Source organism: Hippocampus zosterae, chromosome 5, assembly GCF_025434085.1.
Source record: "Hippocampus zosterae strain Florida chromosome 5, ASM2543408v3, whole genome shotgun sequence".
Taxonomy (NCBI): Eukaryota; Metazoa; Chordata; class Actinopteri; order Syngnathiformes; family Syngnathidae; genus Hippocampus; species Hippocampus zosterae.
The window spans coordinates 24,113,472-24,127,736 of record NC_067455.1 but is presented as its reverse complement, the minus strand read 5'-3'; the positions used below and the strand labels follow the sequence as shown (position 1 = coordinate 24,127,736).

At 40.6% G+C, this 14,265-nt stretch overlaps 1 protein-coding gene across 8 annotated transcripts in view; it reads left to right on the top strand.

Moving 5' to 3' along the window:
• The window catches only part of LOC127600226 (CUB and sushi domain-containing protein 3-like), a 782,730-nt gene that overhangs the window by 304,641 nt on the left and 463,824 nt on the right, over positions 1 to 14,265 (top strand). For all 8 annotated transcript variants that reach the window (XR_007962299.1, XM_052064574.1, XM_052064571.1 and 5 more), the window contains 3 exons: positions 9,038 to 9,162; positions 9,286 to 9,382; positions 12,248 to 12,352. Coding sequence is in view for 7 of the 8 variants with exons in the window: in XM_052064574.1 (XP_051920534.1) it covers positions 9,038 to 9,162; positions 9,286 to 9,382; positions 12,248 to 12,352 (327 nt within the window). In the remaining variant the exon portion in view is untranslated. The remainder of the gene's footprint in view (positions 1 to 9,037; positions 9,163 to 9,285; positions 9,383 to 12,247; positions 12,353 to 14,265) is intronic.

Here is a 14,265-nt window from a genome sequence, read left to right as displayed (position 1 = left end):
GAAAAGATCATTTGCAAAATATCTCCATTGTGAGACAAATAAATGTTTTCTTATCTTAAAATAGGAAATGACAATAAAAAGACTATTTGGTTATGAAACAATATAAAATGTGATAGCGTACCTTTGAATAGGAAAACAAACTAATCCAGGGATGCTGTCATGAATAGCCTCAGGATATTCCTGTGAAGGCATGGTTAACTAAGAGAACCAACATGGGTGTCATAGTCACACTATGCCTATGATTTACATGCTATGTCAGCACCCACTGTTACCAAAAGAAATGCATTCAGCGGGACGTACATTACATCTGACAAGGACACTGAGACTGAATGGGGGACATGTGGATGAAAAGTCTGGCATTGTGCCAGCCAGGGAAATTTCCCTGGCTGTGAGTACAGGAGACCTTGAGTCTTCAAGGATTGTCGAAATTGACAGCCACATAAGGGAAGCACTGCAGTATGCAGTACCATTTTAAACAGATTAGATTTAGCTTGAGATAAAATTCGGCCCTAATGTGTGTTCCCACATTTGGGCATTAGGAATTATGTGATATGATAATGTAAGAACAACACAACAACCCTTCAAAAAACATGTTCTTGCCAGGCCCGATATGTCTATAACATTTCATGAGTTAGCACCAAGGTTTAAACCAGGGGTGACAAACTCATTTCACGTTGTGGGCCACATACGGCCTCGGTAGATGTCAAGTGGGCCGGACCATTAAAATTATACCATACTGTGCTATAAATAACCAACATATCATTTATTTCCTTTGTTTTGGTCTAAAGAAGCACAAGAACATTCGGAAAATGGTGAAATTTAATAAAAATATATTTTACAAAACATTTCAAGTTTTGTAAAACACCTTAGATTTCCTTAGACACATGTGCAATTTACTTTTATCATTCACATATACGCATTGCAACTGATCTGACTGATGGGACAAATGCACAAAACTCAGAACAAGTAATTGATGTTGAAAAAATAGTAATGCACTTTAAGATTAAATGAGATTTATCAAGAAAGGATGTTTAAACCATTCACACATGTGCATATAAAATCAAAATGTAATCCCTGCCTACACCTTACAACCTAAGTAGAGTGCTATTAAATGTGTAAAGAATAAAGTATTCACGTCCTTGATAGCGTCTGCTGTTTTGGGTCTGTCTCGATGACAGACTGAGACTGCTGTTGTTTTCTTCTCTGATCAAAACAATGTTGTCTTCTACTCTGATCAAAACAGTGTGTCCCCTAGTGGACACTCCATGAATTGCACCTTATTACAAATACACTATTAATTCCGTTTCTTTTATGCAGTTTTTCATATTTAATTTCTCCTGCGGGCCAGATTGAACCTCTTTGGGGACTGGTTCAGACCCGCGGGCCATATGTTTGACACCTCTGTTTTAAATCTTCAAAAAAAGGGTTATTATTCTTTGCATCTGGCACATCACCATGGCAGGGGACTAAAATGAAATAATCAGCTTCCAATAAATGGTGCTGATAAACCCAAAGTGTTAAGTCAAGTGGATAAATTCTTCTCTGAGAAATTTGGTAATATCTGACCTCTACAAAAGGGCAAAAATGGCACCCAAGTCCAAGATAAAGTCAAAATGGCCGACTTCCTGTTGGGTGTATCATATGGCTCCTAAAGATTTGTTTTGTACCTCGTGGGCTGTATCTATATCTATAGATTGATAGATAAATAGATGGAAACGTCTCACTTACCTCCTTGGGAACACCCATTTGAGAACCACTGAACTAGACTGTGTATAACATCCATCCATCCATCCATTTTCCGAACCGCTTGATCCTCACTAGGGTCGCGGGAGGTGCTGGAGCCTATCCCAGCCGTCTTCGGGCAGTAGGCGGGGGACATCCCGAATCAGTTGCCAGCCAATCGCAGGGCACACAGAGACGAACAACCATCCACGCCCCCACACTCACACCTAGGGACAATTTAGAGCGTCCAATCAGCCTGCCGTGCATGTTTTTGGAATGCGGGAGGAAACCGGAGCACCCTGAGAAAACCCACGCATGCAAACTCCACACAGTGAGGCCGGAGCTGGAATCGAACCCTCTGCACTGTGATACCGACGTGCTAACCACTGGACTATGGACTACCGGGCCTGGACTTGTGTATAACAAGTCAAGTCAAGTCAACTGTATTTTTCGAGCCTCTTTCAAACAGCCATCGCTGCATACAAAGTGCTGTACATGGAGCAATTTAACATGCACAATAAACGGTAAGACAAATCGGTAATAAAGGCGGTAGAAGCACCAATCAGTAAAACCAAGAACAAATCTAAGTCATGCTCAGTTGAATGCCAAAGAACAGTGATATTATATTTTACATGAGCACAACAGATAATCAAATGTATAGAAAAGGCCATTCAAATCATGGATTTAATACATTTTTACCTGAAAAGTGAGTATTAAAACAAGTTGTGCACATTGTAGACCAAGGGTGACCAACCTTTTTGAGAGTGAGAGCTACCTCATGTGTTCTGATTGTGTGAAGGGCTACCAAATTGATATACGTCTGAAGAATTTCAAATGTAAAGGGTGCCCATTCACCACACCGACCACCAGCTTTCAAGCAACCTTCTTTGAAGTCGGTCATATTTTCCCGGTGCTCTGCGCTGTCATTTACCGTCCTCCTAAATACAACAAATATTTTTTAAGCGATTTTTCAACCTTTCTTGCGGAACTCAGGCTGAGATATGATCATATCCTCCTAATGGGGGATTTTAATATCCATGTGTGTTGTCCGGAAAAACCACTAGCAAAGGACTTCTTAAGACTTATCAACTCTTTTAATTTCGTGCAATATGTGACCAGCCCGACACATGAACAAGGACATATTTTAGACCTTGTCCTTGCTTATGGTCTACCGATGTCAAATCTGGAAGTCCTTGAAAATGGGATTTCTGATCACATTGCAGTTTTATTTGATGTAGTCTTCTCGCATGCTGCTGTAAAATCTGCCGCTCCTATTTCCAAACACCGAATTTTTAACCCTCGGACAGCGAGTCGGTTCTCTGATGCCTTCAATAACATTTGCGTACCCTCGTCTACACAGAGGAACTCACCTCTTGGTTCAATTCATCATGCCGTGCCATCCTGGATTTGGTGGCTCCTTCAAAAACTGTGATCCCAAAACCTAAACCCAAAACTTGGTTGAATAACAAAACTCGCGCAGCTAGGCAGGGGTGTCGCAAAGCCGAACGCAAGTGGAAAAAAGACAAATTGCAGGTCTCTTATCAAATCTCGAAAGACTGCTGGCGTAACTATCAGCTCACAGTAAAAGAGGCCAAAAGAGAATATCTGTCGGACCTTATTCAAGTGAACCGTCACAACCCACGTGCACTATTTAAAACGATAGATTCTGTACTCAAACCTCCTCTGCGTACTTGCTTGGATTCTTCACCCGAGATGTGCAACATATTTCTTGAGTTCTTCAATGATAAGGTATCTACAGATAAAACTCCGGTCTCAAATGCCGCACCCGACCCCTCTGTCCATGTTCCGTGTTCAGCTGTGGTAAATTCTTTTGAGACTGTGTCCTTGACGCTTTTGGAGTATGTAGTTCGCCAGACGAAGCTATCTGGCTCCCCCTGTGACTCCCTTCCTCCACATTTCCTTCAGGAGGTTCTCCCAAGTGTTGGTGCATCGGTCTTGGACATCATCAACAGCAGCCTCTCTTCTCGTATAGTTCCCCAACAGTTTAAACATGCCGTGGTCCAACCCTTGATCAAAAAACCTAGTCTTGATCCAGATGTACTGTCAAGTTTCAGGCCCACTTCCAAACTGCCATTCATTTCAAAAATTCTGGAAAAAGTGGTGCACATGCAGTTGAAACTTTTCTTGGATGAACATAACATCTTGGAGGTCTTCCAGGTTTCAAGACGATGCATAGCAGAGTCAGTCCTGTTACGCGTTTCTAATGACATCCTCCTGGCAAATGACACTGGAGACCACGTGTGTCTAGTTTTGTTGGACTTAACTGCAGCATTTGATACAGTGGATCACAGTATTCTGCTGACTCATTTGCAGCACTTGGTGGGCATTGGCTCTTGAGTGGTTTAGGTCCTATTTAGCTGATAGAACATTTGGTGTCAGCCTTGGCTGCTCTGAGTCACGCACTGCTCCCCTGTCGTGTGGTGTTCCACAGGGCTCAATTCTGGGGCCTCTGCTGTTCTCGCTGTATCTGCTCTCACTGGTTTCCATCTTAAGGAAACATGGTATTCCCTTCCACTGCTATGCAGATGACTGCCAGATCTATGTTCCACTAAGCAAAACAGACGCCTTCTCGTTAAGGCCACTTCTGTCCTGCCTGGAAGAAATCAAAACCTGGATGGCACAAAATTTCTTGAATTTCAATGAATGAATGAAACAGAGGTAATACTGTTTGGTCCCAGTGGCCCTTGTACATCCCATTCTGCAGACCTGGGCCCCCTGTATCCTTATCTTAAGTCAACAGTCTCAAACTTGGGCCTTAAACTGGACAGTGATTTCAAACTTGACCGGCAAATTGGTGCCTTTGTTAAATCCAGCTTCATTCACCTTAGACAGCTGGCCAAATAAATATGAAAATGAAATAACATTAGTACAAATTACATTTAATAATATTAAAATGTGTTATGTTTAATACTTAATGATTTAAATGATTTTCAGGCTTTGATCATCTTAAAGTTGTCTCACAATACTGCCGGTGTTAGCATTTTTAAATCATAATTTCTACGAGCAAATCACAATCCAAGCACTGGCGGGCTATATGTGTGGTCCTCATGGGCAACCTGATGCCTGCGGGCACCACGTTGGCGACACCTGTTGTAGACGCCTGTTGTAGACAGTCATCATTTATATCTTGATAGAAATATCTAATTAAAAATCACGATGAAGACACATCAAATATCAAACAGTGCAAACAATGTCTCATAATGTGATGTCCTCATGCTTGTCTACCCGTGATAACTCTGAATTATGTGCTTGTTGCAGATTGAGATGGGTGGGGAGCTCATGCTTTTATGAGCCTCATGATTTCTAATCTTGCTCTGCAAATTACATGACGTGACAGCTCAGGGGACTCAAAGCACCTGTTCAAGCCAAGTGTTTCCATGAAATGCATCTACATTTTTTTTTAGGAGTTTATATTAGATCTTTTTTAAAAACTCATAAAACCTCCAGTTAACCCGTTCTCAAATGGGACCCAGTGGCAATAGGAATATGTCAAGGGTGCTCGTTGCCTTTAGTATTTATCCCACAGGTACTGAGAGTAATGCGCAGGAATACATAAGACACTAAAGAGGTCATATAAGATTCATAGAGTTGTAGTTCTAGAAAAAAACATTTGGAAAGGAAAAGTGATAAGAATGCACATATGTTATAGGTATTGACTGAGAATTCAAAAATAATAATAAAAATCACATTCACTACACTAACTGTAGTGAATATATTTTTGAACAGCCTTCTGGTACTGATTATGGTCGAAAACCAAGGTATGACTGTATTTTTATTTTTCACTAATGAGGGGTTCGGTGAATGTGCATATGAACTGGTTGAGTTCGGTACCTCTAACAAGGTTAAGAACCGCTGCTCGAGTGCATGGTTGTCTGTCATAAAACTTTCATAGCATAGGTGTCAAACTCAGGTCCTGGAGGGCCGCTGTCCTGTATGTTTCCAAGTCTCCCTGTTGCAACACACCTGATTCAAATGAACAGGTTCAATGTCAGGCTCCCATATAGCTTGCTGATGATCTGATCATTTGAATCAGGTGTGTTGCACAAGGGAGACTTGGAAAACATGCAGGACAGTGGCTCTCCAGGACCTGAGTTTGACACCCCTGCTCTATAGGGTTTCAGCAAAGTGGAGTAGGGTGGCAGAATGACATTTAAAAATCGATTACTGTTGGCGGTGAATCACTTTCTGATTTTGTTCTGTGGAAGTGGATGTTGTTCCAAGTGTTCACAAACACCCAGGATGGTGTTGCTAGCAGTCCAGGAGGATGTATCTTTGTTCCGCTAGGAAGGTGAGGAGACGTTGGGTGTTGTAAGACCCAAGGACAGCATGCGTGAACAAGCCCCGCTGAACCAATGGCCGCTTAGAGAGTAATATTACCCCCCCCCCCCCATCCCCCAAGCCTCCGATGGCCAAGAATGACGTTGCGGCCTATTTGCCTCTTGGTTTTTCCGCAAATATAAAACAGCCTCATCCAGAAAGAGGTTCTCATGAGGTAATTGTGTCCAACTGTAGTACCCTCTTTGAAAATGTAAAAGTGTGGCCCAGTGGTCCCGTGCTTAGCGCGTCGACTTCACAGTGCAGAGGTAAAAAAAAAAAAAAAAAAAAGGAGATTGTGGCAAGAGTGCATGTGGACATGTTAAATGGGAAAAGTAATGCCATCACGGCATAATGCACAATCGTGGCTAACAGCAGAGCTTCATACAAAACAAAAGAGGCTACATTTGTTTGATTTTGTTTACACATAGAGATAAATGCCATTGCTAGCTAAGTTGAAGAAGTTAGTCCTGTGCAACAAATGATAATTTCTCCCAACAATAGAATAATGAATTTCTTGTCAACTACTAAAAATGATACTAACCTGAATTCTGCCGTCAGGATACTGATTTGTGTTTGGAGTAGTTTTATACTGTGTAATATATCTCTTTTTTCTTTTCTCCTGGGGCCCCGGTGGTCCAGTGGTTAGCGCGTGGACCTCGCAATGCCGGGTTCAATTCCAGCTCCGGCCTCCCTGTGTAGAGTTTGGATGTTCTCCCCGGGCCTGTGTGGGTTTTCTCCGGGTACTCCGGTTTCCTACCACATTCCAAAAACATGCATGGCAGGCTGATTGAACATTCTAAATTGTCCTTAGGTGTGAGTGTGAGCGAGGATGGTTGCTCGTCTCTGTGTGACCTGCAATTGACTGGCAACCGGTTCAGGGTATCCCCCGCCTAGATGCCCGAAGTTATCTGGGAAGCAGCAGTCAATCAGGTAGCACAATATTGTCCCGAAGTAATGTAGGCTACTGGCTCAAATTCCTCTTCCCCTGACTCTGTCTTCATCTATAGTGTTTGTTTGCAATGTTCAGCACACTGTGCACTCTGAATTTGCTTTTATACATGTGGTCACACCATTAGCAAGAGGTGTCTTCAATTTTGAGTCGTCGTGTGTCATGAGTGACATCAGTTAAGTTCAGCTTCTTCAAATATTGCTGACTGTGGCAAGCATTTTGCATCACATGATCTTTCATTTGAGAATATGAGCAGAATACTTTTGCAACTTGTGTTTTAGCGAGAAAAAAGTGTTCAGAGGTATGAGAATGGAAGATTGTGTTTTGTGAATTGTCTCTTCGTATGACATGTGTTTATGGTATTGGCAAATTGTGGGGAGATTTAGTAAATGTGTTTTGACAACTGGTCATTTGGTTGAGAAGATTGGCTTTTTTGTTTCAGTGCGATCACATAAACGCATTCAAAAAATATGAATTGATCTGGACATTATGCCTCTTGTGTGTGAGCCCAAAATGAACAGATGTTCAGCCCCCACACTGAAGTCATTGACTAAGCTGCCAAGGATGTGAGAAAAGTAAAGTTGGTTGATGCCTCCCTAGACAATTCTACCTGGAAAAATGGAATGCACAGTCAAGGTGCAAGTTTTGTGGCATCGGTGCAAAGAAGGGACAAATAGATGTAAAAAAGGAGTATGAGGAGTGAGGGAGGAAGAAAAAGGATGGACGATGAGAATGACATTTTGAAAGATATACGGGGGAAATATACGGGAAGGGAAAAAACTCAACTAATCTATATTTACAGAACACTCTAAAGCAAAGAACACTGCATACACTGTGCTGCAAATTGAGTAAAAAATACTCGTAGGATATCAACAACTGACAAATCAATAACATAAAAACAGCAAACACCAGGGTGCAGCAGGTGCAGACCTTTGAGCAGTAAATTGGGGTGAGACCATTTACAGTTTTGAAAACGAATAAAATAATTTGAAAATGAACTATAAAGTGTACAGGGAGCCATTGAAGAGCGGTTAGAATTGGTCCCTCCTACAAGCACCAGTTAAAAGGCCAGCAGCAGCATTTTGGACCAACTGTAGATGCTTGAGGGAGGACTGGCTGACCCCAAAAATAAAGTGTATTAAAGTATCCCTGCTGGGGTTTAACAAAGGCATGGATTAAAAAGTGCTGTTGACAAAATAATTTTACCTTAGCGTGCTACCTAATATGAAAAAAAAAGATGGATTTAAACACCTACTGTATTTAATAATGCTGTCCAATTTAGAAAAGGGAGATGGCTCAATTTATCCTGGTCTTCTGGTGAACATGGGACAACCACAGTTTAACATCCTGCCCAACATTATAATCCAGTAATTCTGGCCCCTCAACATTGATTGACTGAAAGTTTGCAAAGGTTTTCATAATTTTGGCATGCCTTGAATTAAATACGCACACATGTAGGTATTTATAAAATATTGGTTTTTGATTGATTGGCTGTGTGAAATTTTAAATATACGATTACAAAGTCATACTCAAGATCTGTGCATGTTTTTTTTGTAAGGCTGAATATGTCAGTGTTAAGGCAGTGCATGGTGTGCAGTCTTACTCAAATGTACATTTTTAGAATGACTGTTATTGTTTTAAGAACATTTTCTTTTATTTTCATTATTATTATGTAAAAATATTCCTGGGAAGACAAATAGCATTCACAGTTAAAAAAGGTGATTCATGCTTTCAGCAGGGTATACGCTTTCACGTTAAAGCTGAACTGTTTTTGCATGCGGCAGCACATAATTTTGTGATGACACATAAACTTTGCTTGGCATTAAATAATGTGGGTAAGAGTATACAATTCTGCTCACAAATTGCCCAAAATCAAAGACAGCCTTCCACAACAACAACGAGTTCAAGCTCAGGTTTAATCATCTTACATTAAGATCATTCGTCATCTGTTGGTTTAAATTCTCCATTTAAGACCACCCCTCCTTCCAACAATTATGTCTCTGTCACTTTCTGTCTCATTGTTTTCAGTTCCCTGTGGAGGGGTGCTGACGGGCCGCAGAGGCACTATTCTCTCTCCAGGATACCCAGACCCATATGCCAACTACCTGAACTGTGCTTGGAAAATAACAGTTCCAGAGGGAGCTGGCATCCAGGTAACACCCCCTTTCCCTGTTTGATATTCATTTGACACTTTGTGTTTTGGATTAAGAAGCAGGGCCTTCCTTCTCTTCTCTTATGAATAATCGGTACGCCTGTACCATTTGCACCTCTTCTAGATTCAAGTCGTGACCTTTGCAACAGAGCACAATTGGGATTCTCTGGATTTTTTTGATGGAATCGATGGCAATTCTCCAAGGCTTGGTAGCTACTCAGGTAAAAATTAATTAAAGTGAATATTATATGGCATGTGGAATTGCAAGTCAGAGCTCACAAGTTCCTGGAGGTAGCACAAATATGGTGATGGAGCAGATAACACTTCATGTGCTGTTTGAGCGCACTGTGTAAAACAATCAATAAACGAAAAAGAACGTAGTCCCCGACAAAATTATCGTGCATCTTTAAAGAACCTCTAAAAGAATTATCTGTCCCCAGTGTGGAATTGTAGTATTTCTCTGTAGCGCCTGCTAATGGCAATGGTGTTGTCCGGTTTGGGTGCAAATTGATAAGGATGGGATCCCACAGATGCAGACAGGGATTAAAAAAAAAAAAACAATAAAATAAAAAAAAAATGTACTTACAGAAAAATGCAAGACAGACAAAGTACAATAAAAGTCCCTGGCAACAGAGAGCCAGGATAGACTAAATAAAATAAATCGCTTGCAGTCGGCAAGGTTAAAAATAAACGGAAAATCACTTACAATTACTCCAATTATACGACCCAAAACAGCATAAACAATAATGAAACATAAATGACATTCACACGCGAGATCAAAAAGTACAAAAATGAACAAACCATGAACTGTGAACGTGACCAACAGCGTGTACAAAATTCTAACACTTGGAATTTGTGGAGTGAGCAAGGCGAATAATCCAACAGGTGACTGCCAGCATAGATGTCCACAGATTCTAATTTGTGACAGGTGCTGTGCTGGAGGGAACGCCTTCCACTTCCGCAGGGACTGAAATAAAAACAAACAGAAACATGATAGGTGCTCTTGCCTCAAGTTCTAATGGAAGAACACAGGCCAGTGTCTGAATGTAGGTATTCGGCTTTAAATTGCAAAAGTGAAAATGATTTTCACCGTTACTGTTTATCAGAATTAAATTAATTAACGGGTCAATATATTTTTAAGGGTGAGCTCTGTTGCTTGCAGTTATAATTTTTCTCATTGTAATTGTAATGCCATTGCTCTCATTGTAATCAGCTTTGATCTGGCAAAAACATTTTGAACAGTCAGTCATCAGAGAAATGTAAAGTTGTGTGCTTACATGCTTACTATTATCTTTAGCTTCTATCTGCGTGTTTCAAAATGGAAGTTCTCCCACATTAGCCTTTTTTTTCAACCAAATACTGACATACACTGTTGAAATTAAGAATGGACCCATTCTATTTCCAACATAGTTTATATTGTGTTTGTGTGTACACCACCAATACCATCACCACCACCACCCAAAAAATAAATACAGTCAAACCTCGGTTTTTGAACGTCTCGACTAAATCGGTTTTCAAGCAAAGATTTTGATGTTTTTATGCCTTGGATTACGACCGAAAATCGGTTCTTTACCAAATTGAGCAGACTTCAATGTTCAATAAAGATTAGAAAAAAAAGAGTGTCCAATGTGAACGGACTTACAGTATTCAAGAAGTATTTTTTTTAAGAGTGTCCAATGTGAGTGGATTTATTCAATAAAGATTTTTTTAAAAGTGTAGAATGTGAGCGGACGTGTTCAATATATATATATTTTTAAACACATCGTGTTTGTTGACATCAACGCAATTCGGACTGTTATTTCTGCATTGTGTATCAGCCCCTAATCATGGCACCAAAGAAAGCAAGTGGTTGTGGTAAAGATGGTGAAAATAGTGCGCAAAGCCATTTAACAAAGATTTGATAGCGAAATGTGAATTAGATGTATGTGTGTTTGTGTTGACTCAGGAGTTCGGCATGCCGAAATCGACGATCAGCAGCATCCTAAAAAAGAAAGACCATCTTAAAGTCACTGATGTGGTGGCTAAAGGATCTCGTGTGTTTAGCAAACAAAGGTCACAAATATTAGAGGAAGTGGAGAAACTTGTACTTATTTTCATAAACAAACAGCAAGCAGTGGACAGTCTGAGCCAATATACAATTTGCGGCAAAACAAGACAATTGTATGGTGATATGATTAAAAAAAATACCTAAAAAAAATCCTAGCATTGCTCCTGAAGAGTTTGATTTTAATATTAAGCAGGCAGAGGATGGTTTGAAAAGTTGTGGAAAAGAAGTGGGATACACTCCGTGATTTGTCACGGGGAGCCAGCCAGTTCAGACAAGGAAGCTGCTGAAAAGTTTAAAGTTGAGTTTGAAAATCTCATCAAGGCCCAGGAATATCTTACCCAGCAAACTTTTAATACGGTCGAGACTGGACTTGTGTAGATAAAGCGGTTCCGAAAATGGATGGAGGAATGTTACCTTGTTCCATAGTTACAGCCATGACTCTAGGGTTTATTAGTTCAAGGTGTAAAATAATGTCATCTACCACTGCCACGATGAGAGAGAGAGAGAGAGAGAGAGAGAGAGAGAGAGAGAGAGAGAGAGAGAGAGAGAGATGTTACAATGTTAATGTTTATGTTAAAATTGGTAAAAATAAAACATACAAAAGGTTTGTACAGTATTTTACATATTACCTGCTCTCTTATTACATCTGTATACTGTACATTTTATGGTGTAAAATAGTTTTTAAAAATACTTTTAAAAAAGTTGCTTTCTAGACTTGTAACGGATTTAAATGATTATGATTAAATGATTTAACATTGATTATAATGGTTTCGGTTTTCGAACAAATCGGTTTTCTAACAGCCTTCTGGAAAGGATTATGGTCGAAAACTAAGGTATGACTGTAAATGAATAAATATAAAGAAGAGAAAGAAGTCACCTTTTCTTCCTTTTCATGTTGAAAGTTGAAGACTATAAAATCAATCAACAGTTGTTTTTCCCTTGCAGTATGAGTAACAAGTGTCCGTATGGTTTAGGTGGATCTAAATAGGGAATGGAAATATGGAATGCTGAAGCTTGAACTTTATCCTCCATAATACAGGCACGACGATTCCTCAACTACTGAACAGCACATCAAACAACCTCTACCTGACCTTTCAGTCTGACATCAGTGTCTCGGCTGCTGGCTTCCATTTGGAGTACACAGGTATGAGAAGAAACAACTTGTCTGAAACCTGTCATGTTGTTTGTCACTCGGCTCTTCTCTTGGAAAAGACAAATAAAAATGCAATGATTAATCTGAGTGACAATACTGTAGTTGAATAAGTGAGGTATTCCATCTACTTAGGCTGGCATTTTGGCATAACAGTTCTGAATCTATTTTTGAGTAAACCTTTAGAAATGATTGATAATGTTTTAGGTCGGGGCAGCACAACTAGACCACACCCTGCTTCTCACCGCGAATTCGACTGGGATAGACTCCAGCTCACTCACAACCTTAATGAAGACAATGCTATTGAAATGGATCGATTGATGTTTTAAAATTTTAAATAAAAAAAACAAGTAAAAAATAGTCAGTGTTAGACAGTGCTTTGAAACAACCAATCTCTGGAACGGTCAAGGGCTCCTTGGTGTAGTGATCCGGAAGCAAACTGGCTCATCATTCCGAAATGACAATGACGGGTGGGTGCATATCATGAAGAATGTACATTTTGTTTATTTTAATACAAAATACCCTGTAATTTTCACAATGTGTTTACAAATACATTAAATATGGTAAGTGTTGAAAACGTGTGAAAAGACTGAAAGCAACCCCAAAGTGTTCTTGACAAGCAGATGTTCATGGCGCCCTACTAGTCTAAACATGACATTCTCATTTTTATTGCATATGTTGGAGTTAACGAGTAAAATCCACCAGTTTTTGTCCATCTTGCCACTTGCTGTCGACTGAAAATGACGTCACAGTTGCTCATGGCTCAGGTCATGACCAATCATGGCTCAGCTTCGGCAAAGAATAGAAATCTAAAGGGCCCAGGGAAGCACTTTAAAACGGTATGTTTGAGCTATCTCGATAGTTAACAGGCCTCAAAGGTGCATTGCATGCCTCAGTATCAGGCTGTTACGCATCATGGTGTGTGTGCGGGGTAAAGGGCGATCCCGGGAGATTGAAGTGTCGATCTGAGGTCCAAAAAGACAACACAATCAGAGCCGCACGAGATGGCATGATGAAAAACCGCCGTCGTCAAACATATTCCATGAGATGCGTAACTGAATTGGACGAGTCATGTAACTTCTGTCAGAGGCCACCCATCAACATCTTTGACCCGTTTTACTTCTGATAGTTCTTCAGTAATGCTGCCGAGAGCTTCTACAATGCAACTATCAATAAAACATTCATCTGCTCCAGAATCAACGGGAGCCAAATAATCTTTACATTTTTCCCAGACGCAGAGACTACTCCGGGGATTTTGAGTCTCTTAGTGTGAGACGAATAACTAAACCCCTGACCAAGATCAGTTTCATGGTTCTCTGCATTGCTATTGGATTGCACTTGACTGACCGACTCCCGATGACCGAGCTGGGTGGAGGTTTAGTTGGACAGACAGTTGACCACTTGATGACTTTGCTGACTGCAATAGAAACAGGAACCTGACTGGAAGTGCCGCATCTGTCCCTGGCGTCTCTCCTGTTGAGGAATGGGACCTGTCAATTTGCTCTTGGCCCTCCTTGGTTACAGGTTCTTTTATCTCTCTATAAGGTGGAAGAAGACCCAACACCACGTTGTCTTTTCTTCAGTTTATCAACACAACACAAATCGATTCGGGCTCCTGTGAGTCTCAGATTTCATCAGGAAGCCCCGAGCAACTACAGTCACACGTACATATAGGCATAGTATGTTAATTATGTTAATTAGGGGCGGGCAGTCCTTCCCCTTATGTAAAAATCAGAAACAAAGAAAGGTCAATGCAGTTCGATCTTGGCATTTTGAAAAAGTACAGACCACGTCTGCTGTGCACAAATCTCGAGATAAGAGTTCCTCCTCAAGGGAACTTGACAGCCTTCAGGAACTTTCCTGAGGTGGGGAACGCAAAAGAAGACACTTGGGGGCTGTTAATCACT